This window comes from Nansenia antarctica (assembly GCF_963989245.1).
Source record: "Nansenia antarctica genome assembly, chromosome: 3".
NCBI classification, from domain to species: domain Eukaryota; kingdom Metazoa; phylum Chordata; class Actinopteri; order Argentiniformes; family Microstomatidae; genus Nansenia; species Nansenia antarctica.
In genome coordinates, this window is record NC_137688.1 from 78,703,997 (window position 1) to 78,730,641 (window position 26,645).

Here is a 26,645-nt window from a genome sequence, read left to right on the forward strand (position 1 = left end):
CGTGCGTGCGTGCGTGCGTGCGTGCGTGCGTGCGTGCGTGCGTGCGTGCGTGCGTGCGTGCGTGCGTGTGTCTGTGTGTGTGTCTGTGTGTGTGTCTGTGTGTGTGTCTGTGTGTGTGTGTTTTTTCCACATTCATCATTTCATACATAGGCTTGGACAGCAAGCAGCAAATCATGTTGTGTTTTGTTTTGGCTGTTCCTTTTCATTTGATTGTCAACTAGAAACAAAACCTCCTTCTGAAACGGCCAGTTTGAAAGGACATTCCATAGAAAATACTTTTAGGCGATTAGAAGTTGTAGAAAAGTATGCGTCTGTCTGGAGAAAAATCTACCAAATCCAATAACACAGCCTCCTAGGCTCTCTGAACCCTATGCTGAAAGGTTTTCCTGACTGGAAGCGGCGGAATGCAGCCCTTCTTATGAGCTATTTTCTGAATTTGAGACGGAGGGATCACCTGTCAGGGTCCGTTTGTGTGAGGGCTTGTTGTGGGGCTGTGGGCCCGGTGAGAAGCCTGTGACTTGGCACTGCGACGGGCCTCCTGGGATATTAATGAATAGCTCATTTCACTCACCAGCTTTTATGACATAAAACAAAACCACACGCTGTTATTTGTTGACTGCAGTTTGGGGAAATGAAAGAGCCAGGAGGATTGTTCTAGAACATGTGACAAGGCACTCGCTTATCGCTTAGATACACACATAGCTTCGTTCACCAAAACACTACCGACTCCCATTTAATAGCCAGGACTGCCATCTAGTGACTCCTTCCTTCCTTCCGGCTCTGGCGGTGTGTCTGTGTGTCCTCCTCCTCTGCCCCCCCCCCTCCTGTCTGCTCTGCGTGTTTGGGGGTGGAGCTTACTGCCGGTGGGTGGAGCTTACTGCCCGGCTCTCTCTCTCACTCTGTGACCCTGCCGGAGGTCTCACTCCGCTCGGCAGGGGCACTGACCGTCGCAGCAAGCAAGCGAGCGTGCGTGTGTGTGTATGTGTGTGTGTCAGAAGTTGATGTAAACGTGCAGCCAGGTGAACCTGTGGAGACGATGTGAGGAGAGAGAGGTCTGTCTGTGACTGGACGCTGTGTCGGCATGCTGAGGAAACTCGTCTGTAGAAGGATCTGTGCCTGTAAGATGCTCTCTTTCTTGACACATGGGGGAGGGGGCGGGTGGGGGCGTTGGGGGGGGGGATGGTGAAATGTCCAACCTCTGAAGAGTGGCATGACAAAATGACAAAACATTTAAACACCCGGAGGCTCTCGACTAGAACGCGAATCGTCTCGTTCAGTACAGAACACTCAGGTGTACTGACGCACCTAGCTAGCTACTGTACATTAGCCGGACGCTTGTTTTGTTTCCTGTCAAAAAATCTTGTTGGGTCTGTTTTAGGCTGTAAAGGAGGACGACACTCACTGCTGCCAGTTGTTTATATCTGCTTTCGCTGTCACACTTGTGAGCTGTCCTCACGGGCTTGTTGAGGACGACACAGTTTGGGGATGATACCGTTCAGAGCGTCAAGCTTACGGACCTCCCTTACCGTCGCAGGCAGTCACCTTGTGCTGATATTGAGGATATGTATCGTCGGCTGGTTTAATCATCGCATGAGAGGAGAAAACGCTGGGAGGTGACTGGCGTGTTTGGCGGGCAGCCCTGGGGTGTGTGGTGGGACCGCGTCGTGTGAATAATTCATGGGGGCATCGATCGCTGGCCTGGCAGATTCCTGTGCTCCAGGGGGCTCACATCTCACATGTTCACCTCGATGGGAGATTCGCTTACATGCGGGTCGGGGGGGGGGGCTGCCTCCTGCCTCTCCTGCCTCTCCTGCCTCTCCCAGAAGAATAAGGACACCGCCACCCCAGAATTCCACAATGCCCTTCAGAATGAACTCTGAGGGAACCCCCCCCCCGCCCTCCACAGCCTCATTCAGATGCAGAAAGGTCATCCACTGCTGCTCCGATGTACTGTTGTAGAAGGTCTGTTGTAGGAGGTCTGGGGACACGTGGGGGATGAAGACAGCGCATTGTTTTGTTCATCAAGGATCTCGTTGTGCAGTCGATGACTGGGTCTCTCTCTCTCTCTCTCTGGAGGGCGGCTGTGGCGCAGGAGGTAGAGCTGCCGTATAACGATCGCAAGGTTGGCAGATCGGCGGTTCGAGCCCTGGCTGGCCACATGTCGAAGTGTCCTTGGGCAAGACACTGAACCCCCAAATTGCTCCCAGTGAACGGGCCGGCGCCTTGCATGGTAGCTTGGCCGCCATTGGTGTGTGAATGTGTGTGTGAATGGGTGAATGAGAGGCCGTTGTAAAGTGCTTTGGATAAAGGCGCTATATAAGTGCAGTTCATTTACTATCTCTCTCTCTCTCTCTCTGTCTCTCTCTCTCTCCCCCAGATAAGAACTTTGAGGATGATGACTCGGTGGACGGTGGTGGTTCCTCCTCCTCCAAGGCGGCGACCCTGGGCAGGAAGGTGGCGAGCGCCGGATCCTTCCGCCGGCCCGGGTCAGCCCCCAGCGCCAAGGCCACAGGTGAGGCGACCCAACCCGTCAGTTTTACATTTACATTTTTGGCATTTAGCAGACGCCTTATTCCAAAGCGACTTACAATCGATACATTTGACTAAGTAAGGGAATCATCAGTTCACCAGTTGCAGCAGGAAGAGTAATCTAGCTCAGGACCGGGGCCATTGGCAGTCTCCGTGACAGAAGGAAAATTGGAGAAACAAAGAAACAGTACAATGGGAGCAGTAGAAGTCTTAGGGGACACAGTATAGGGGAAACGCGGGTGTCTCAGGAGACGCAGTGCTGGGGAACTCACCCTGTATTACCCAGAACTCACCCTGTATTATCCAGAATTCACCCTGTGTTACTGTATTACCCAGAACTCACCCTGTATTACCCAGAACTCGCCCTGTATTACCCAGAACCCATGCTGTATTACCCAGAATTCACCCTGTATTAACCAGGACTCTGGCAGATGGTCAGGACTGTCGACCAGACCTGTATTGAGAACAGAACACAGAAGATGATGAGAAAGTAGTGTGTCATGCTGAAATTCAGTCCCACATGACTCCTGATTACCCAGTTAAGAGATCAGACACCCATCATGTTTTCATATGAGAACAGCTTGCCGGAAGAACATGTGTTCCCCTTTCCCTCCTGCTTAGGGAGAGAAGGCACGAGCGCAGGGGCTTTGGATGAGGAAGACTTCATCCGTGCCTTTGAGGACGTGCCCACTATGCAGGTAAGTAAGTAAGACCTAGAGCAGTACAATCTGGTATCAGTGTTGCCAGATGGGATTGTTTTCCAGCCTAACCACAGTCTAAAAGCCGCCCAGTGTAATCATAAGTAGCCCAATTGGGCGGGAATACGGTATAGTACGAGAACAAGACATGTGTTGTAGATCTGTTCTCATCTGTGGTGAACGGGCCTCATCTGAACGACTCGTCTCTCCTCCCACACAGATCTACTCCAACAGGGAGATGGAGGAGGCCATGGCCAAGATCCGGGAGGTGCTGTCGGATGACAAGCGAGACTGGGAGCACAGAGTAGCAGCTGTAAGACCACCAGACACCTCCACACCGTTCTGCTCCGCCCACACATATTTCACAATAATATTGTTTTGCTGTGCTGTGGTAGAGAAGGCAAGAGACCATCTAGTGTTCACACATTCAAGCCTCTCTTTTTAATTGTTGTCTGTGAGCGGATAGTTCCTATTATATCAATTCTCATCTAGATGTGTCTCAAACTATGCCGTGTTGGGTCCTTGAATTTGAGGGAATTGAGTCTTGAAGGTCCTTGAAATGTGCTTGAATGTGATGTTTCAGAAGGTGTGGGATCACCACGCTGCATTCACCACGCTGACGCTGTCATCCAAGCACACAAATCCGCTGTTTAGAATGCCTTATCGATTGGTTGGTTGGTCGGTCGGTTGGTTGGTTGGTTGATCAATGTCTCCTTTGTTGACCCCCCCGTCTCCAGTTGAAGAAGATGCGTTCTCTCCTCCTGGCCGGGGCGGTGGAGTTTGACGGCTTCTCCCAGCAGCTGAAGCTCATGGAGGCGGCGTTCAAGATGTCGGCCAAAGACCTGCGCTCTCAGGTGGTCCGGGAGGCCTGCATCACTCTGGGGTAAGGGCTAGGGTCGTCTGCTTCACACTGGCCAGGGATCCAGTCAAACAAACCTACTGTACATACGCTGTTTTGTGTGTAGTATTGTTGGTTGTTGATGAGTGTCTGTGCTGTTATTGGTTGTTGATGAGTGTCTGTGGTATTACTGGTTGTTGATGAGACTCACTCACTAAATGAGTTAACAACCAATAATACCACAGGATCATTTGTGGTATTATTGGTTGTTAACTCAATTAGTGCCACGGGTGACTTTATTCACGAAAAATGTATACATTATGGTGCTTCATTTTGTAGCCAATTAAAGTGTTGTGGTAAAAAAAACTAAACATAAAACAAACAACACATAAAAAGGTGGTGAGTGTTCCAGAATTGTCTGTCAGTTGGTGAGCTAACACTAGAACAGCCGTGCCTTTTTTACCTACTTAAAGAGCCGCCTTGGGGGTCAAAGACCCCCTCTTTACAATGCTAGGCTTCTATTTACACACAACGACCACTAGTTGGCCGCTTGTAAATTAGCCTGCTTCCTACACAGAAAAACAGCAAAATAGCTTCATACTAGCTTATCCTGATGTGATTTTTGAAAATGTAAGGATACTGGGTGGTAGAACGCACATATCTAGGAAACATCATGAAAGGAGGGTCCTGAAATTTGATCGAGTGCAAAGATATAAAATGTTTCTTTACTCACAGGGGTCAAATGACCCCTCATGGCTGATTAAGTGTTAATGCGTGTCCTCTCCTCCTCCTCCTCCAGATACCTGTCAGTCCTCCTGGGCAGCAGGTTCGACCATGCAGCAGAGTCCATCATGCCCACCCTGGTGAACCTGGTCTCTAACAGCGCCAAAGTCATGGCCACCTCTGGCACGGCTGTCATCCGCATCATCCTCAAAGTGAGTGTCAGAGTCAGTCACACCCAAGCGGAGTAGCCTCCAGTTGGACACACACACACCTCTTTCTAAGAGGGCTGCGAATGGCATCGCATAGCATTCTGATGTGACGTTTTTGGGTCCAATGCAGATTTTTATGGGGGCAACTATCAGCCATAACCGATATATCTGCCTGTAGGGCTGCAACAACGAATCGATGAAATCGATAAAAATCGATAATGAAATTCGTTGGCGACAAATTCCATTATCGATTCGTCGGGTCTTGTTCCATAACAAACCTACTTCCTGTTGACGCACCTTCCATGGTCTTCTGCTCTCCATGCAAATGCGTTAGTGTGAGTTCTGGCGAAGCGTCAGCTAAATGACTGTAATGTAATGCGATAGCCAGTGAGTGTTTGCTCGCATTCATGAATTAAATATTGCATGACAAGTGTATTTAGCTAGCTGGCTAACGTCAGTGGTAGAGCAGAGGTGATAAGCTAAAGGCTAGCTAGTGGTAGCCTACCAAGCTACCCGTGAGTTAGAGTGAGGCACTGACTGTAGCCTAGCCTATTGTATGGAGTGAGAGGACACATTGCATTGTTTTGGAGCATATCTGTTATATAAAAACATTAGTGTCTTGTCTGTAGCCTATATTGCACTTTGGCTTACTGGCCTTTACATTAAGCAAAGTTATTACCTAAAACAATGCATGTATTGAGCTAGAGTTCAACTACTTTATTGAAACAATCTACCGCCATAGTCCATGGCCTGTTGTTAAACCTATTTGATGTAGCAAAGCCTTTTTTATTTATATATTATTATTTTTTTATTAATACTTATTCATTTTGCACATGTATATGTATAGGCCTGGCTGATTTAGAAAACATAAAATAAAATGTGCAAAATAAACCTTTTTTTGTGTGTATCCGATTAATCGATTAATTGGAAAAAATAATCGGCAGATTAATCGATTAGCAAAATAATCGTTAGTTGCAGCCCTATCTGCCTGCCCATATATATTTTACAGAGTTCCTTTTTTTGCACGGTTTTCATAGGTAAATAAAGGCAAGTTCAGAACAGTCAGTCAATTCCCTGCATGTACTGTGACCTACTGTACTGTACTGTATTTAGGTCTTGTCTCTTCTCTCTCTCTCTCTCTCTCTCTCTCTCTCTCTCAGCATACACACTACCCCCGGCTCATTCCCATCGTGGCCAGCAACTGCCAGTGCAAGTCGGTGGTGGTGAGGAGGTAAAGGAGGGGGGGCCGTGGCTCGAAACTATCCCACCGAATCACTTCCATTTGTTTCACTCTTACTGCATATCTATTCAGTGATGCTGAATCTTGATTTTCTATTTCTAGGCGCAGTTATGAGTTTTTGGACCTGATACTGCAGGACTGGCAGACGGGCTCTCTGGAGAGGTACAGTACCACGGCTGCTACTAGTTTAGCTGTTTAGCTATAATAATAATGATAATAATAATAAACATAATAATAATAATAATGATAATAATAATAATAATAACAATAATAATAATGATACAAATATATATATATATAATAATAATAAGTTATAAATAAATAAAAGTTTCTCTGCAAATGATACAACCAATGACAACATGTCTGGCAAGTGTTTCATGTGGTATTTACCTAGCAACAACACTTTAATTGGCTACAAAATGAACCGTCGTAATATATATGCATTTTTGGCACTAAACGAGTTAAACGCGATGACGTCATTGCAGCACGCTACTGTAAACCTTCTGTGTTAACTCCAGTCCCGTGTCTGAGGAGCCTGTACGGGGAACAGGAAGCTGGTCGTTGGCCGGTGTCAGCAGCGGCGACGCCGGTCCTCTCTCTAACAGCACATTGTGTTCCCACTTCCCCCCCGGCTTCTCTTCCCCAGAGCGGCTCTGAGGTGAAACCCTATCTGGCCTGATGAGCTCGTCAGGGGAGCTCTCATCGATCCAGCCGTGACGCCGTGGTGGGGGTAGAGGGGTAGACGAGGGGGTGTGGTGAGGCTTTTTGGTTTCGCAGAGTGAAGCTGTTCTCCTCTCCCTCACAGGCACGTGGCCGTCCTGACCGAGACCATTAAGAAGGGGGTCCACGACGCAGACTCCGAGGCCAGGTCCATGGCCAGGAAGTAAGTGCAGGGTTCCCACGGGTTGGAATCCTTGAAAGCTTTTGAAAATAGACATGGGTCATATTCAAAACTGTTTCACTTAGCTCGTCAACTAGTAAATAAGTCTCTGTGTCTTTACATATATTTCACAATATATTGTTTTGCTGTGCTGTGGTAGAGAAGGCAAGAGACATGCTTCTAGGCATCTAGTGTTCACACATTCAAGCCTCTCTTTTTTAATTGTTGTCTGTGAGCGGATAGTTCCTACTATATCAATTCTCATCTAGGTCTGTCTCAAACTATGCCGTGTTGGTGTCCTTGAATTTGAGGGAATTGAGTCTTGAAAGTCCTTGAAAGGTGCTTGAATGTGATGTTTCAGAAGGTGTGGGAACCCTGTAAGTGGTGTCCCCGGCGCCTAGCGGCGATTACCAGTAGCACGTATATACCACACAATAATAATAATAATAATAATAATGCATTTTATTTGTATGGCGCCTTTCATAACACCCAAGGACACCTTACAGGGCAAAAGACACAGCAAAATAGTCAGGTTAAAAAACGAGAGGGATGAGAGGAAAGGGGAAGGAGGAAGGGGGAGAAGAGACATGGTCCCCGGGTCGATCCTGACCCTCGACATATCTCGCATGTCATCCCCTCCTCTCTCTCTCTCTCTCTCTCTCTCTCTCTCTCTCTCTCTCTCTCTCTCTCTCTCACCCATCCTTCCTGTCAATCTGTCTCCATCCAATAAAGCAGAAATTCCCCCCCAAAATGTCTAAATAAGTAAAATAACACGCTCTGTTTCCATCGAAGACTATACCTTCTTCTCAGGTCCTCCAACCCGGAGATGTAATAGATAGCGATAGCACTAAGCCACGCCCCAAAATAGAAATTGTCCAATCATATCACAGCAAAAGTCACTACAGGCAGAAAAAACTCACTGTCTTTTTTTTGGTCTGACAAATCTGATGGTGAAAAGCCTCTAGACAAAATATTATTCTCCATTGTAAGTCACTGAATGTCATTCAGTCACGGTCGGTCAGTCTGTCACTGTCAGTGAAGCGTTTGTTTGTCTGAGTTTTCAAAGGGGGGCGTGGCTTAGCGATAGGTCCATTCCGGTGACCTGTGGGCGTGGTCTTGACTGTGTCTCCGCCCCTCTCCTCTCTCCGCCCCGGCCCCCAGGTGTTATTGGAGTTTCCACGGCCACTTCAGCCGGGAGGCGGAGCTTCTGTTCCAGGCCCTGGAGGCGTCCTATCAGAAGGCCCTGCAGGCCCACCTGAAGACCTCCGACACCACCTCCCTCCCCGCCTCCGACCGCTCCTCCTCCAGCTCCCAGGAGAGCCTCAAGTGAGACGCCCCCTCCTCCCTCCTCTCCTCCCTCTCCTCCCTCCCCCCCTCTCATCCCTCTCCTCCCTCCCCCCTCTCCTCCCGACGCTTTCCCCCCCTCTCATCCCTCTCCTTCCTCTCATCCCTCCCCTCTCACCCTCTCCACTCCTCCCCCCCCCTCCCTTCCCCTTTCCTCTCATCCCTCTCACCCCCTCCCCCCTCCTCCCTCTCCCCCCTCTCATCTCTGCGTCCTCTCTCCACAGCCGGCCCGTGTCTGCTAAGAGCTCTGTGGGACACACCACCACGACCAGGAGTAAGAACACCACCTCTCTCTGTTCTCTGGCTCCACACATTCTAGTTAACACCTTCTACCTGTTAGTTAGTCTCTGGTTAAAACAACCTACCTCTGCTTCCAACACTAACGGCCATAAGCTGGATGAAATCCATCAATGAATGAATGAATGAATGAATCGTTTAATGAATGAATCGTTTAATGAATGAATCGTTTAATGACCGCACGTCCACGGTCGGTGGAATTTGTTGTCGGTACAAATGGAAAAAAATCAGTAGCAGTGTCAAATACATACAAACATACACACATTACACATGACTATCACAATAGATAATCAATATGTGTTTAGGAACTTTTTTGAGTTGTTGATTAAAAACTTGACGGCCTCTCTCTCCTGGCGGTCTCTGTCCAGCTAAAGCCCCGCCGCCCCCCTCCAGGGTGGCCTCCTCCACCCCGGGGTCCCTCCAGCGCTCCCGCAGTGACGTGGATCTCAACGCCGCCGCCTCCGCCGCCAAGACCAGGATGAGCGCCGTGCCCTCTGCTGCCCCCTTCAGCTCAGCCTCGGCCCTGCCCCCCGGCTCCTACGCCTCCCTAGGTGAGACACACACACACACACACACACACCCCTCTGCCTCCCTAGGTGACACACACACACACACACACACACACACACACACCCCTCTGCCTCCCTAGGTGAGACACACACACACACACACACACACACAGCCCTCTGCCTCCCTAGGTGAGACACACACACACACACACACACACCCCTCTGCCTCCCTAGGTGACACACACACACACACACACGCACACACACACACACACACACACACACACACCCCTCTGCCTCCCCAGCTGACACACACACCCCTCTGCCTCCCTAGCTGACACACACACACACCCCGCTGCCTCCCTAGGTGTCACACACACACGCACACACACCTCTGTCTCCCTAGTTGAGACACACACACACACACACCTCTGCCTCCCTAGCTGACACACACACCCCTCTGCCTCCCTAGGTGTCACACACACACACACACCTCTGTCTCCCTAGTTGAGACACACACACCCCTCTGCCTCCCCAGCTGACACACACACACCCTTCTGCCTCCCTAGGTGACACACACACCCCTCTGCCTCCCTAGGTGACACACACACACCTCTGCCTCCCTAGGTGACACACACACACCCCTCTGCCTCCCTAGCTAACACACACACCCCTCTGCCTCCCTAGGTGACACACACACACACACACACACACCTCTGTCTCCCTAGTTGAGACACACACGCACACACCCCTCTGCCTCCCCAGCTGACACACACACCCCCCTCTGGCCCCTGTGGCTGATATAACGGACAGACAGTCATGTTGACCCTCTCCCTGTTGTGTCTCTCCTACCCCGGCCCTCCTGTGGTTGTTTTGACCTCAGACGGCCCCCCTGGTAAAGCGGAGGGTAAGCTGTGTGTTTGTCATTGATGTGTGGAGGAGGAGGACGCTGTTTTCCAGACCTCTTTGTGTGTACCCACCATGTCCTGTACGGTGGCCATCTGTGGTACTGCATGGACTGTGTCTGCATGGTGTTACTGTACCCTCTTCTCTTCTAGAGTGTGGTGTTACCCTCACATACATCATACCTTCCTCAATGCCTGGACAGTGGAGTTGTTTTTTCCTGTAAAATATTTGCCTTCATCATGTGAACTTTTAGTTCAATATAAACTCCTGAAAAAAAGTTCTGAAACTTTATTTCGGTCGATTATTCCTCCCCTTTAATAATACCAATTGGTATTGTATTTTATATCGTTGGAAAGCCTGAATAGTCACCTTTACAACGAGGTACAATTTGTAAGGATCATGCATTAGTGGAATGAACAACCCAGCTAAACGTGTGGGTAGCGGCCCAATTTTTGGGGCCAAAGTCCCCTGAGGAGTTTCTTCAACATAGTCGCTATATCTGTCCCCCATCATTCAAATGCCCATTATCCATTAGATTGAAGACAGAACAGTGATGTCATTTTTACCCGGCGTTTTCAGTATAGGACTTGATTTGATAAAGCAGACTTTTATAATTGTTCCCACTTGCGTTGTTGGCAGGATGCTGACTGGCTCTGGCCCTCCAGAGAGCAGCGGCATCGATCGTGTCCACAAACAGACCCACCGACTCCCAGGACACTCAGACTCAGGGGCGCCCTCTGCTGGCCTCCTCTGCACTGACTAGTGACTAGGGTTGTAATGCTGTTTCACTGACTAGTGACTAGGGTTGTAATGCTGTTTCACTGACTAGTGACTAGGGCGACCCCCGTTGTAAGGCTGTTTCAGGGCTGACATTGTAAAACCATTGCTGTGATTCCATGAAGTCGTTTGGTTCTGCACCGCCCTTTTCCCTGAATGAATTGTGTGTTTGTTGTGTCCCACATGAAAACAAAATAGGATTCTGTGTTATTATTTTCTGATTGTTTATCTACTGTTTTACGTATTCTACAGCCTGGAGATGTTGATATGGTCATGGTCTGATAGGCTCAAACCAAGCCAAACCAATCAGGGTTCGACATTAACTTTTTTTTTTACTTTACCCGGGGCAAATAAAACATCAGCCGGGTTTGTTTGCGCGACAGCGACGACGCTGCTGGATCCTGGATCTGTGTATCGGTGTGCAGGAAGAACAACGGACGCCTGCAGGCGCCAGACCAGACTAGATGATCGTGGAGTGAAGATGTTATTAAAGATCGAGCTTTAATAATATCTTCACTCCGCGATCCTCTAGTCTGGTCTGGCGCCTGCACCGTCTGTTGTTCTTCCAACAGATCCAGCAGCGTTGTCGCTGTCGTGCAAACAAACCCAGTGATTTTTTTTACTTGCCCCGGGCAATCGGGCAACCGTCAATGTCGAACCCTGCCAATAGAGATACAGAGTAGGCGCATGATGCATCTCTTGAAATGACTGGACGCAACCTGCAAGACTGTAGAGTGGTTGTCGTTTATGTGGTCTGTGTGTGACGATGGCTCATATCAACAATATGGGCATGTCGTTTAGTGGATGGTGTGTCCTCACAAAGTCAAACCCATTTTCTCTCTCTGTCTCTCTCTCTCTCCTTCTGCTTCCTACCTTCCCTCTGTCTCTCTGCCCCCCCCCTCCAGGACGTGTACGCACCAGGAGACAGAGCTCCGGTAGTTCTGTGGGGGGGAGCCCCGCAGTCACAGACAGCAGGGGACGAAGTCGAGCCAAAGTGGTCTCTCAGTCTCAGCGTGAGTACCCAAATGTGATAGTGACTGCGTTTACATGCAAACCATATTCCTGTATTAAGCGGCATATGCTCAATATTCCGATTGGGCAAGAGTCATGTAAACACGTACCGAACCCGCCAGAATGGGACTGCCCCACTCCCCACTCCCAAAATACATTTACATTTACCGTACATTTACATTTTTGGCATTTATCAGACGCCTTATTCCAAAGCGACTTACAATCAATAAATTTGACTAAGCAAGTGCACCAGTTCTAGCAGGAGAGCGTAATCTAGCTCAGGCCCGGGGCCACTGGCAGTCGTCGTGAAAAAGTACTTTTTTTTTGCTGGAGAAGAGACAGTACAAGGGGGACACTGAAGAGACAGTACAAGGGGGACACTGAAGAGACAGTACAAGGGGGACACTGAAGAGACAGTACAAGGGGGACACTGAAGAGACAGTACAAGGGCGGCACTAGAGTCTTAGGAGGCACAGTAAAGAGGAAAAGCAGGTGTCTCAGGAGACGCAGTGCTGGGGGGATAGTAGATGCAGCAGTTAAGGTGTAACCTGAAGAGATGGAGGTCTTCAGTCTCCGACGGAAGATGGGTAGTAACTCTGCCTAAACCTGAACCTACCAAACCACTACAACGGTCGTTGTTGGATGTGTGTTGCAGCTGGCAGTCGCTCCGGCTCCCCCGGACGGCTCCTGAGCCACACGTACGGCCGGGTCCACAGAGCCGCGGGCTCGGCCACGCCCGCAGACAAGAGGCCCAAGGTGCCCCGCAGCCAGGGCTGCAGCCGCGAGACCAGCCCCAGCAGAACAGGCCTGGGTAAGGCCCCGACACACACACGCACACACACGCACACACACACACACACGCTGCAGCTGTGAGACCAGCCCCAGCAGAACAGACCTGGGTAAGGCCCCGACACACACGCACACACACGCACACACACACACACACACGCTGCAGCTGTGAGACCAGCCCCAGCAGAACAGACCTGGGTAAGGCCCCGACACACACGCACACACACGCACACACACACACACGCTGCAGCTGTGAGACCAGCCCCAGCAGAACAGACCTGGGTAAGGCCCCGACACACACACACACGCACACACACACACACACACACACACACACGCTGCAGGCGTGAGACCAGCCCCAGCAGAACAGACCTGGGTAAGGCCCCGACACACACGCACACACACACGCACACACACACACACACACACACACACACACGCTGCAGCCGTGAGACCAGCCCCAGCAGAACAGGCCTGGGTAAGGCCCCGACACACACACACACACACACACGCACGCCCCCCCACACACACACACACACACACACACACACACACACACACACACACACACGCACGCCCCCCCCCCACACACACACACACACTCACAGACACACAGACACACACACACACACACACACACACACGCATGGACTTCTTCTCTCCAGCCACTGTCCCTGTTTCCCCTCTCTCTCTGTTTCCCCTCTCTCTCTGTTTCCCCTCTCTCTCTGTTTCCCCTCTCTCTGTTTCCCCTCTCTCTGTTTCCCCTCTCTCTCTGTTTCCCTCCTCTCACGGAGGTGTGTTCCTCTTGTCTGTCCCTCTCCTCGTCTGTCCTGGCCTCTACTAACCTCCCTCTCTCCGGGCTCTGGGCTTCGGAGTGAGTGTGGCTGTGTGTGTGTGTGTGTGTGTGTGTGTGGTCGCTAAAGCTCTTCCTCGTCCTCCTCCTGCTGCTGCTGCTGCTGCTTCTCTCCCCCCCCACCGTCCGCCATGCTAGCCCGGAGCCGCCTCCCCCGGCCCAGCATGAGTCAGGGCTGCAGCCGCGACACCAGTCGCGAGAGCAGCCGAGATACGAGCCCCGCTCGGGGCTTCTCTCCTCTGGGTGAGTACCATATGTATGAGGCCCCCCCCCCACCCCCCACTCCACCCCCAGTTCCCCTTCCGCTCCATGTCCACCATACCCCTCCATACATGGCCCCCCCTTTTCTCCTCTGGTGGGTACTATATGACCCCCCCACCACCCTCAGTATCCTTCCGCTCCATGTCCACCATAGCCCTCCATACCTGGCCCCCCCTTCTCTCCTCTGGGTGAGTACCATATGAGCCCCCCACCCCCAGTACCCTTCGCTCCTTGTCCACCATACCTGCCCCCCCCCCCTTCCTGACCATCACCTCCTAGGCCATCCGGAGCGGTCTTCTCTCCTGCATGCCCTTCTAACCTGGGTCTTCTAACCTGTGTCTTCCAAACTGTCTCTTTTCTATTCTCTCGTCACTAATCGTGTCACATGCACTTACTACATGGATCAGTTGAACGTCACGATGCCTTAACGACCATTAAACGTGTCCGCTGTGAGAAAGGTCGGCCCTCAGGCTCGTTGTCAGAATCAGGGTTGCCAGATGGGGCGGGTTTTTATTTTATTTTTCGAACATCATTGGCAACAGACATACAGTAACTGTAAGATGAGTCATCTATACAAAACAAAAAAGGTAATTTTGGCTAGAAGCCAGCCTCTTAAAACACCTGATACTCAATTTAAAAAAGAGAAATTAAGTAACAAAAAAAAAACACAAATTGTTGTGTGTACAGTGGCACAGTGCTGCCAAGCAAAACAAGAAAAAACTAATCCTGTAGTTTTTGAGAATTATCACATTAATAGGAGATCACATTAATACGTTTTTACTTTTAAACATCTCGTTAATAACAGAAGGATTTTTTTTGGTGCTTGGCAGCACTACACCTCCATATCTTTGCACTGAAAAGATAGCCGAAACTGGGGGATTGTGGGGAGGCGGCTAAAACCTCCGCGGCGCTCCTTTGAAGGGCTTGAATCCTCCCACGCTGCCACTGGACATGGAGCTGTTGGTGATCTGTACGATTCTGTTCATCCCAGAGGAGTGGCTGGAGAGACAGGAGGGGAGAAGACAAGAGTGTGTGAGACGCTGTACATCATGGGCACAAACAGTGTCACATAAAAGCTGGTTGATGCCTTCAACGTCCAGTTATCAACTGAAATCATCGGAGGAAAGAAAGAGTTTCCGCAGTCATTAAAAAAACCGGCCCAGTACATACTTACAGTCTTAAAGACCACATCAACTAAGCTGTTCATACCTAGAGTCTGGGGCCATCATGCTGCCGCGGCTCTCCCCCATCCTGCGGTTGTCAGGGAAGCCCCCTCCCTGGGACCCCGCCCCGCCATGCCACTCCTTCCTGGGGCCCTGGTCCCGGCCATGACGCTCCACCACCACCTGTCTGCCAGAGCTGAAATGCTGGAGAGAACCGCAGGAGGGAAGAGTTAACCTTCCAGAAGACATAATCCACTAACCCTAACCCAGGTCACGTTCATGCAAGTGCACCAGCATGTCCAGTTAGTGCCCCCCCCCCTCCCCCCCAGTAGGAGCATGAGTCCATGGAGTGGAGGTGGGGGTGAGCGATGAGGCGCTTACCTGGTCTGCCATCACCATGGGTCTGCCTCCGTCACGGCCGGTGAAGCTCGACCTCCCGCGGCTGGCTGAGGAGCCTCCCCTGAGGGCGGGCCCGGGGCCGTCCCTGCCTGAGCGCTCTGGGCGCATCCGCACGGCCGCGCTATGACACACAACCACAGGCAGGCAGGGTTACAGCCAGGTCAATGTGACGGAGGGCAAAAGAAAAACAAACAAACAAACAAACAAACGTATGGACCAAAAGAAAATTCCTCGTCTATCTCTAGAACCTTGATCACCCCAGCGCACTCTGAGCATCCTGTCTGTTCTCACCGTATGTCTCTCTTGTTGGCGGCCATGCCGCCGCCGCCACCGCCACCACTGCCTTCGTTCTTCCATCCTCCGTGCCCGGTGTGAGTGTCCCTGGGGGAGCGGGTGTGAGACATGCCAGGCATGGGTGCCCTCCCCCCGGCCGGGCGTTCGGGCATGGGCACGGGCCGTCGCTCGTCTCTGTCGCGGATCTCCCGGCGGTCCGTGTCCCGGATGTCTGCGCGCGGGGGCGGCGGAGGCTCGGCCCGGCGGACCGCGTCGAAGTTCTTGGGGTAGCGCTCGAACCCGGAGCTGTCCCTGCGAGCGGCGGGCCGGTTCTTCTTGGCGTCTGGCTCGCCGTCAAAGCGGTTCCGCCTGGACGGGATCACATGGTTGAGTCAACTCTGTCATTACGTATGAGCATCTGTGTGTGTGTGTGTGTGTGTGTGTGTCCTGGCAGGGTCTACCTCTCAAAGGTGTTGGTCACCACAGCAGCTGCCTCTGGGAAGCGGCCTCTCTCTCGCGGGCTGAACTCAGCGAAGCGGTTCTGCTGGCGATTGTTGTAGTCGGACCCCTGGTTCAGACGGCCCTCGGACTCCACTGGGATCTTCTTGTTGCCGTTCCAGTAGGGGTCGTCCCTCCGGCTGAAACACGGATAGAAGCAAACTTTGTTACATTGGGTGACAGTGAATAGTTTGTTTCAGTTTTCAGACAGGCGGGAAAGGTAGGAAACCGGTTTCTACGTCCGGGGGGGGGGGGGGGGCACGACACGACGACAGGGCATTACAGCACAAGCTGCTCTGTCACGAATCGCGCGACCTCTTCCCGATCCACAGCGTGGCGATGGTGTGTACCTGTGGTCCGCCTCGCGGCCTCTCTTCAGGTTGTTCCTCTTCTCCTGCTCGTAGCGAAGCTGCTCCTGCTGCCTCCTCAGCTCCTCCCGCTCACGGGCCATACGCTCCGCCTCTTTACGCCGCTCCTGAAAAAGAGAGAGAGGGAGGGAGGGAGATCCCCCCGTATTTACTTGCAAGAACGGCTCATCTTTCAACGAAGCTCAATTATTTTAACGACAACCAGCTACGGTTGTGGCCCTTGGTTGTCGAAATGCAAGGGACGTTGAGCTCCAGCATTGCTTATGCACCTGCTCTATGCGGATCCTCTCTCTCTCCAGCCTCTCTCTCTCCATGCGCTCCCTCTCGAGCTTCTGCCTCTCCTCCACCAGCCTCTGGCGTTCCCGGAGCAGGTTCTCCCTCTCCTCCCGCTCACGAATCAGACGGATCCGTTCCCGTTCCCGGCGTTCCCGCTCTGCAATCTCACGCCGCCTACGAGGACAGAAACCCACAGGTTGTCGCATTTCGTTGATTCTTGTAACGATTCGACACCTGTTACGATTGCAACCGTTTACCCTACGGTTGCACCACCATGTGAAGACAAGTCTACAGAGAGCCCTGGTTCATGTCTGAGTTAGTGTGTCATTAGATTAGATTAGATTCAACTTTGTCATTGCAGAGTACAAGTACCAGACAACGAAATGCAGTTTAGCATCTAACCAGAAGTGCAAATAGTGATATAAAACATGACAGTGATAGGTACAGTATGGCAAGTACGGTAGTTAAGAGGTATATATATATACAGGAGAGGATAGTAGTAGGGTATGTACAGCAAGGCCTATGCAGATGTATAAATAGAGGCTATCAAAAAGAGGTATGTACAATATGCAAAAATAGGTATGTGCAAAGGCAGTATTCGTTAACAGCAGTAGTGCAAAGGGTAACTGAGTGTTCACATTGACCAGGGATGTGTGCAAACAGCAGCAGTGCTCCAGGGTGTGCAAGGTTCAGGCTCACCTGCGCAGCTCCATAGCCCTGCGCATACGCTCCAGTCTGACCAGCCGCTCACGCATCCTCTGCTCCTTCATCTTCTCAAAGGGGAGGATGTCTTTGCTGCCTCCCTTGTTGGGGAACATCCTCCCTTTGTCTCTCATCATCTCAATCTAGGGAAGAACAAGCACATTGAAGTGTAGATGAAAAAGAGAAGTCACATTACATAACATTTTTTTTTTTTTTTGCTTTATTTAACCAGATAGGTCAATTGAGAAACAATTCTCATAACAACAAAAGTCAATTGAAAAACATCCTAAAAAATACAACATCACAAATACAGTATATAAAACAGGGACCAGGGGGAGGATATATTAAAAGCATGTGCATTGATCAGAGACTATATCTAGTAATGATAATAAAAGAGGGTAACGAGATGAATGTGTTGAGTTTTAGTGTCTTTTGCATCTCATTCCAGTCAGTAGGGGGCAGCAAACTGGAAAGAAGGCCAAAGGAGGTGGGGATGACCAGAGTGATGAATTTGCTGGAGCGTAGATTGCGTATGCTGGTAGAAATGTTTAGTAGTGAGCGAAGGTACGGTTTGCTGATGATGGATTTATAAATGAACTGATACCGGTGGATCTGTCGCCTGGTGTGAAGTGATGGCCAGTTGACTTGGGAATACAGGTCGCAGTGAGTGTTGAAAAAGGCACCGGTGACAAAGCGGAAGGGCAGTATACAAAAGAAGAAAAGTTGTTCAAAATGCTCACCTCTTCGGGAGGAATTAACCATCTTGGTCGTCGCTGCATCATGTTGGGGGGACCCGGCTTGAGGAAAACAGAGGTACATACATTTAACACCCTGCACTGACAGCCTTCGAAAGCAATGTTTTGGATCCACAAACTTCCAGAGGACAAAGTGTCTACTATGTTACCTTGTCAAAGTACCGTCCTCCCCCCCTCCTGAAAGGTGGCCTCATCTTATTGAAGTTAAGCTCCCCTTTGGCGTGATCAATCACCATCAACTTGCCAGGGCTCTTGGTCCCTGCACAAAACAAGAGAAGAAAGGTTGTCAGTTCAACTACCCATCAAAGCAATACTGAAGTTTAACCAGAAGGGGGGGGGGGGGGCAGACATACGTCCATGCTTTTTATCGTCTTTCTTAGAGGCATCTGTGCCAGAGCTGGTTGAAGCTGCGTCAGATTTAGTACTCTTGGATTCTTGTTTCTTGGACGAGTCCTTACTGTCTTTATCCAAAGGCTTATCAGGCTTCTTCTCCTCTTTTTTGGAAGATGGTTGGGTTCTGTAGAGCAAGAGAGCGAGAAAGTGAAAAATTAATGTGTTATTTCTCAAACAACCACTGAATGGACACTTGGGTTATCTATTACTCCCTCGCTCACTTGCTAGTTGTCTTTGTCCCTGTGGTGGTGCTGTGTTTGTCACTCGATGACTTGCTGGAGCTTGTTTTGTCCTCCAACTCCTTCTTTGAAGGTTCTTTCTTGAACGGATCACTTTTAACCTGAAAAGACAACGCCTTTATTAAAAAACTTAAAAGCATTATGACTGTGTTTCCATTAAGTGAAATACAAAAAGCCTCAAACCTTTATTCTCCTCACAATGAATACAGTAGAGCGCATGGTGGGTCAGAGACGAATCATGCCAGCCAATGTTTCTCTGGCCAAAGCTACACTGACTGACTGGCCTTTCAAACTGCAATCAGAGAATCCTCCCAGAGTTCTGAAGGTTCTATGATGTCACAAAACGAATTCCTCATTCTGGACATTCTAGCCAGCAAAGTGCATAGCAACTGTCCTGCATAGCAACTCACCCTTTCAACAGATATCGGCTGTCCATGGAGGTCTGTGCGGTCAAGGTGGGAGATGCACCTGGCCACCTCTGCACTGGAGGACATGGTCACCAAACCATAACATTTAGCTCCGGGACTGCGAGCGTTAGTGACCACTTTGGCACTAAAAACCTGTGGGCAGCAAAGTGTGGACTCACTTTAGGGGCAAAAGGCTTCACGTGGTGCTTGCATTCAGGAAACCAACAGAATTTGCTCTTAGGTCCATGAAGTTAAAATGGAATACTTTGCACAAAGCACTCGCCTTTAAGGAGAGTACTGTTACCCTCATTTGAAATGTTTAACAAAGACTACAGTGTGAGACATTGTAGAGGATTAGAAAGGGCTCCAGGCTTACCTTGCCATATTTGCCAAACAGGTTCTTCAAATCAGCTGCCTTGGTGTTGGAGGAGAGGCCGCTCACCCATATGTTTCGAGTGGAGCTGCTTGTACTGCCACTGCTGGCACCTCCTGAAATCGGGACATTTTCAACACGCACATCATCGTCAGAGCCATGTCCACGCAGGAACAACAACATAAATTACTGGTTCTCCATGTGCTTAACAGCTTACCATTAACTCACGCCTGCATGTTCACATGTTTCTTGGATGACTGTGCTAGTCAGGACTCTGTCTGTTTAGTAGTAGACCAACATCCAGTACAGCAGTACCAGGGATGGGAATCGAGAAACAGTTCCGGTTGAGAACAAGGTTCCAAATTATCTATTAACTATCGGAATCGTACACCCGATTCCTTTTATTGATGCCAGCATGTTTTTCTGACACTTGCGCGACTCATGCGTCATGATGTCAAACTCTGCGGTGAGTTTTATTTAGTCAAAACAAGGATATGCCACAACGCCTCGTATCCGTTCGTAAACTTTGTTTGAGAAAGCTGATCGAGTAGCATGTTATCTATTTAAGTCAAACGAAATGCAACGTTGTGGATTCTATATGGTAGACGACCTACGCTGCCACTGAATAATAACGCACCCATTGACACTTTGCGCTCCGTGCCAGGTAGTGCTACCGATGTGTTAACGTTTATTGTCTTAAAGTTAAATTAAGTTACATTTTATATTTGGTTCAGGCTCATTCCCTTTTGAAAAGGAGTATTGTAATTTATTCAAATGTTACTAGGCATACATGCCTATTTTTCTAAAGAATTGTTTGTTTTAGTCAGTTTTAGACTTGTTTTATTATAACGTTATATCCTTTTAAGAAAAGGATCACTGTAATTAATTTTAACATGTTCACAATTCATGTAGAATTCAGACATTCTACACAAGAGATAATAAAACCGCTGCGTTGAAAACCTGTGTCTGCCTACTTTTTTGCCCCCACACAGAAAATTGATCAGGAATAAAGAAGGGAATCGATAAAGAATCGGACCGTTAAGCAGAACCGATAATGGCATCAATAACATCAATTCCCATCCCTAAGCAGTGCACAAAGTACCTCTACCTCTAATTGAAAACCTAATCTCAGTCAGCTTTAAAATGTACTGGGGCAAGATTTGGCCTATTGGCACTTTTCCACTACCGTACCGTACCGTGTGAGCCCGTTTTTTTTTGCTTTCTCCACTGCCAACCGAGCCATACCGGGCCGAAGTACCTGTGCTGGTTTTAGCTACCCTTTCTGACTAGGAGCGAAAGGTACCATCCCTGCTAGGCTGTGTGTGACGTGTGACGCTGCAGACCGTTGATTAGTCAATGGAAATCGTGACAACATCGTCATCCCATGTTCATAGAGTTCACCGCTAACCGCCATTTTTAAATACCACAACAGATTTCGCTCTCAGAAAATGTCATTTACTTTTCCTGTAATTACTTATTAATAAAGATTTGAAAAATTATGGTAACCATATTATTATCTTAGTTTAATGTCATTTCAATGCGTCATAGAACCTTTTCTTTACAACAAGCATAACAAAGAAATTTGCTATTATGCCGATGTGCTGTGCCTATGCTAGACCATTCCACAGTCCAGCGCGCTTCATCATCCCCCTTCTAAAACTGCCATCCCCCCTTTCCATCCCTTATGTCATTTTATCAATGAAGGACCTTGATAACTGAGTTTAGGGGGCAGAAGATGATGGGCACCTGCCCAATAGAAATGACCGGCTTTCTGACAATATAGGTTTTGGGCTGGTGGTTTTTGGTGGATTTAGCGGTTTTTAGACTGTGGTTAGGGCTGGAAATTGTCAATCCTATCTGGCAACCCTGGTCAGAATGCCTCCGCAGGTTAGGGGTTAGGTTCTGTCCAGCGTAGGTCTGCTTGTATCTAACCTTCTGGGATGTTCCGCTCCCCGTGTCATCCTCTAGCCTCCCGACGCCACTCGCGCTCCACCAGCGCACTCTCGTCCACAGAGCCCGTGGGGCAGTCAGGTGACCTGCATGTCTACCTCAGACCAGACTAGCATGTCTCCTCTCCGTCATCTCTGGCCTCTAGGGGGCGATGCGGAGCGCCACTCTCCATCCTTCACAATGACAGATGAACAGGGTTCCCACGGGTCCTTGAAATCCTTGAAAGTTTGTGAATTTGAGAAAAATAAATCAAGGTCTTAAAAGTTTTTGAAAATATACATTAGTCGTTTAGTAAATAGGTAATTGAAAGTGCTTGAATTCCCCTCTCTCCCAAAAATAAATCTATATTCAAAAATGTTTTACTTAGCTCGTCAACTAGTAAATAAATCTCTGTATTGCTTAACTTTACACATATTTCACAATATATTGTTTTGCTGTGCTGTGGTAGAGAAGGCAAGAGACCATCTAGTGTTCACACATTCAAGCCTCTCTTTTTAATTGTTGTCTGTGAGCGGATAGTTCTCATCTAGATCTGTCTCAAACTATGCCGTGTTGGGTCCTTGAATTTGAGGGAATTTAGTCTTGAAAGTCCTTGAAAGGTGCTTGAATGTGATGTTTCAGTAGGTGTGGGAACCCTGGATGAATCTCTCACATGACATGACATTGGCATGATGGATGTATGATCATGACCTTGTTAGAAACGGAAGTGTTAAGACACAGATCTCAAAGCCTTGTTAGTTGTGAATTGTAAAGATCCATTTTTACATCCTTATTTTTGTCCACAATGTTTTTGTTTTCTTTTTCAGTGGCTCTCCAGTTTGTGTTGTAAATTTGATTTGCTGCACCAGCCTTGGTTTTAATGACTACTTTAATTGCCTGTGCTGTGGTAATGTAATTGTAGCTTGAAGGCAATTGTTTTGTCGTTAAGAATAGGCTATGCTGATTTCAACCTGTTCCGGTGTTTCATTCCCTAACTCATTACATGATGTGTTTACTCCCTATAAGGATCTGCTTCTCTCTTGTTTGTTCAAGGCAGTATGTTCTGCATGTGTGACTATCTTTCTCTCTACTGTGTGTGACTGTGCTTCTCTACTGTGTGTGTGACTGTCCTTCTATACTGTGTGTGTGTGTGTGTGTGTGTGTGTGTGTGTGTGTGTGTGTGTGACTGTCCTTCTCTACTGTGTGTGACTGTCTCTGTCTCTGTGTGTGTTCCAGAGCGTCTGGCCCACCAGGCCCGGATCTCAGCCTCCGTCAACGCCATGAGGATCCTCAACACCGGCACGGAGGTGGAGGCCGCTGTGGCTGACGCCCTGGTGAGACCCTCGCCATCTCTAGAATCACACAATCATCCAGATGTCACTTCACATACTCAGGGTTCCAGATTAACGCTTGCCTGCTCGCCCGCTTGCCCGGGGCAAGTAAAACGTTTGACGGGTTTGTTTGCACGAGACCGACGACGCTGCTGGATCCTGGATATGTTTACTGGTGTTGCAGGAAGAACAACAGACGGTGCAGGCAGCCAGACCAGACTAGATGATCGTGGAGTGAAGATATTGTTAAAGCGTACGCGCTGATAGACAGACAACCTGTCGATCAGCGCACTTTAATAATACCTTCACTCCACGATCATCTAGTCTGGTCTGGGCGCCTGCCTGCTGGAACCCTGCATGCTACAGTAGGCCTTTGAGGGTGGAAGGGATGATTTCTGAACGCTTCAGTCCACCTCAATCCCAAATTTGAAGTTTCAGCAGAAAGTATTTTAGTTTGTTGGAATTTATGTCATTCACAATTTATGAGCTTAGAATTATAAGGTTCTATCTCCGTTTAGGGTAGTTCAGAGATATTGAGCGTAAAAGTTTTTACATTCCATTATGTTTTGTGAGATGGAACCTTTGTATTTTATTAATTACTAACTCAAAAATGTCAACATTTTAAAAAATAACACCACACAGGCATTAATAGACACCTAATGGATCAGATTATGTAAAATGTGGACCAAAAATGGAGATGGAACCTTATAATTCTAACGTCACGATTTGTTATGTGGGGACGCATGTTAATCCCAAGAGCCAGAAACTCATGTCGTCAGCAAGTCTCCACCCCCAGTTTTTGCCTGGGCCCTCATGATTACCCCTCCTGGTCCGCTCTGCAGAGGAACATATCTCTGGATAAACCTGGTCTCCTTCAGAAGCCCACCCGTCTTCATTACAATGGCTCTACATGGAACTGTCAGTCTATTATACATCTGATGTGTAACTGTCTTCACTTTTCCCTCCTTGTGTTGTCGTAAACCTCAGCTTTTAGGAGACTCCAGGAACAAGGTATATTATGTCAACCTCGTGTGTGACAGAGGGGGGTTCAACATCCTCCTTTCAAATCATTGCATGCAGACCAAGGGTTCAAAAAGACAAAAAAAATTTGGCATTGATTCAACTTTGTTTAACACAGTCACTTAATCCTGTTGCTTAATGAACCGATGATCCAATATGATACCTCATCTCTTTGAGTATCGAATGATTTTCACCGACCGCACTTTACATAACACAATACAGAATCCTCCCCTTGACTTTAGACCCACTGAACACCCTTGCATGGCTGCTTTAGTCACAAATTAGCTCCTTGTGTAGTTGCATGGTAGTTAGGTAACAAAAACAAAAGAAGAAAAAGAACAGTATTGCCCATATTTGTGACAGTCTGATCATTTGGTCCACATGTCGGCAACCAATCAAAATGTTCTGACTTTTCTTTTGAAACATGGACTATGGAAATACGAAACACAACACAAACTCGCTAGTCAAGCCAAAATACTGCAACTCAATGGATTGGGTGAGTAATCCCCACTGCTACCTAGTTAACTATAACACTACTTTACATTGTTAGCAGGCTCACAAAACAAGCTGTCTTAGTTGACTAGCGACGTGTCGTTGATTTACAACAACGCGGAAATGTATTCACATTTTTCGAAAGAAAAGTCCGATCATTACATCGGATCCCGACATGAGGACCAAATGATCAGACTGTCACATTTCTCCTTCACAACCGCACTTCGCATTACACAATACAGAATCCTCCCCTTGACTTTAGACCCACTGAACACCCTTGCATGGCTCTTTAGTCACAAATTAGCTCCTTGTGTAGTTGCATGGTAGTTAGGTAAAAAAAAAAAAAAAAAAACAGTATTGTCCATATTTCTCCTTCACATCGTCATTTTGTATACTTCTCTCACTCCTCCCCTTTGGACCTCTCCTGTGACGACCTGTGACCTTTGCCCCCCCTCAGCGAAGGCCGGTCAGACGAAGGTTCGAGTCCCCGGGGATCTACTCAGACGACGACGCCAACAGTGACGCCTCCAGCGCCTGCTCGGAGCGCTCCTACAGCTCACGGAACGGCGGCATGCCGCACTACCTCCGTCAGACGGAGGACGTGGCCGAGGTCCTGAACCACTGCGCCAGCTCCAACTGGTCGGAGAGGAAGGAGGGGCTGCTAGGACTGCAGAACCTGCTGAAGAGTCAGAGAACCCTCAGGTAGGTGGCACGGAACCCCCGGACGGAACCCCCCCCCCCCCCCCCCCCCCAGACCGTAGGACTCCTCTGTCTGTTCTAGAATCCTCTGTAGAACCACTATGTTTCGTGCGGTGTAGGTCGTTGTTGAAAATATTGACATTATTTGTGTGAAACGATTATATTGTTAATCGCAATTATTTCTGAGACAATTAATTGTACAGCGAAATGTGGAATTGTTACAGGCCTACACATTCGTACTTAGTATATACATATCATATACATGATTGCTACAAGAATAAACGCCCATGTTTGCTGTGAGAATAAATCACTTTCACACACATTGATTAGAAACGCAGGAATAGTATACATATAATTGTGTTACATAGGCCTAATAACATATGTATCTCATACATTATGCTGAGATCTCCCCCCCTCTCACATTTTCGAACTCAATATTAAGCACTTCCATGCATGTGTTCGAGGTACAGTCAGCCTATCCGGTACAATTGCTCAAAGACGCCTCCTGGTGGTTGTTTTGCAGAGGTGTAAGGCCAGTAGACTCACTAATGCTGCTGCAGTTACCCCTGCTCATTGCAGGATCAGTAAAGTATAACCTAGGCAAGGCCAGGCAAGTTTATTTGTATAGCACATTTCATACAACGGGCAATTCAAAGTGCTTTACATACATTATTTAAAAACACAGCAAGAGGAGCATAGTAAGAAAATAAAAACAATGAGTAAAAGCAAATATAAGAAGTAAACGGATAAAACATTTAATAAGACAATAGTTCATGGAAAAAAAGACATTGATAGAAGTGTTTGTGTTTAATCATAACTGCTGCAAAACATCTCCTTCCTTCATGTTGCAGCCGTGTGGAGTTGAAGAGGCTGTGTGAGATCTTCACCAGGATGTTTGCCGACCCACACAGCAAGGTCAGACCTCTGGCACCCAGCGTGCACGTGTGCTTTGCATGCCTAATACCATTACATCATGATTTGCGTGTGGTGACGTCAGACTAATCTTGTTCCTGTACTAATGGAGTGTCCTTTTCTGTCGCATGGTCGTCTTTGCTGTGGACTCTAACCTCAGAGAGTAAGTGTGTCGTCCCCCTTTTGATAACGTCAGTCAAATTGCCAACTGTCATAGACCTATCGCTGAGCCACGCCTCCTTTGAAAACTCGGACAAACAAACGACGCTCGCTCAAATCAAGTAATAGACATGTTTTTTTAAAGATGACAAGAATATTTAGTCTAGAAGCTTCTCACCATCAGATATTAGCGAGTTGTTTGTCCGAGTTTTCTGCCTGTAGTGACTTTTGCTGTGATATGATTGGACAATTTCTATTTTGGGGGAATGGCTTAGCGATAGGTCCATTGTAATTAGATATATGGCGGCAGTGCAAACGCCACGAGTTGTTTGTTGAGCCTCGACACATTGAAACATGGAGATTCCTACGGCTCCGGTGTTGAGATTCACATTC

At 48.6% G+C, this 26,645-nt stretch overlaps 2 protein-coding genes across 2 annotated transcripts in view; one reads left to right on the top strand and one right to left on the bottom strand.

The window, feature by feature from the left end:
- The window catches only part of LOC308152139 (CLIP-associating protein 1-B-like), a gene marked incomplete at both ends in the record, with an annotated part of 61,487 nt that overhangs the window by 19,336 nt on the left and 15,506 nt on the right, over positions 1-26,645 (top strand). Inside the window, 19 exons of the mRNA XM_080525052.1 lie at positions 2,378-2,512; positions 3,151-3,227; positions 3,448-3,540; positions 3,965-4,110; positions 4,865-5,000; positions 6,158-6,228; positions 6,340-6,399; positions 7,043-7,120; positions 8,279-8,443; positions 8,686-8,735; positions 9,127-9,309; positions 11,856-11,963; positions 12,617-12,772; positions 13,742-13,846; positions 21,679-21,741; positions 22,876-22,973; positions 23,958-23,981; positions 24,940-25,184; positions 26,033-26,096. Of these exons, the coding sequence (XP_080381178.1) occupies positions 2,378-2,512; positions 3,151-3,227; positions 3,448-3,540; positions 3,965-4,110; positions 4,865-5,000; positions 6,158-6,228; positions 6,340-6,399; positions 7,043-7,120; positions 8,279-8,443; positions 8,686-8,735; positions 9,127-9,309; positions 11,856-11,963; positions 12,617-12,772; positions 13,742-13,846; positions 21,679-21,741; positions 22,876-22,973; positions 23,958-23,981; positions 24,940-25,184; positions 26,033-26,096 (2,057 nt within the window). The remainder of the gene's footprint in view (positions 1-2,377; positions 2,513-3,150; positions 3,228-3,447; positions 3,541-3,964; positions 4,111-4,864; positions 5,001-6,157; positions 6,229-6,339; positions 6,400-7,042; positions 7,121-8,278; positions 8,444-8,685; positions 8,736-9,126; positions 9,310-11,855; positions 11,964-12,616; positions 12,773-13,741; positions 13,847-21,678; positions 21,742-22,875; positions 22,974-23,957; positions 23,982-24,939; positions 25,185-26,032; positions 26,097-26,645) is intronic.
- On the bottom strand, positions 14,758-20,953 carry LOC308153169 (SAFB-like transcription modulator; the record flags this gene model as incomplete). Its single annotated transcript, XM_080526257.1, has 15 exons — positions 14,758-14,863; positions 15,074-15,231; positions 15,409-15,547; positions 15,718-16,068; positions 16,161-16,337; positions 16,548-16,672; positions 16,835-17,015; positions 17,541-17,686; positions 18,284-18,340; positions 18,448-18,557; positions 18,652-18,815; positions 18,913-19,031; positions 19,341-19,490; positions 19,714-19,826; positions 20,902-20,953. 15 exons carry the CDS (start codon positions 20,951-20,953, stop codon positions 14,758-14,760), a joined length of 2,148 nt encoding a protein of 715 aa, XP_080382383.1.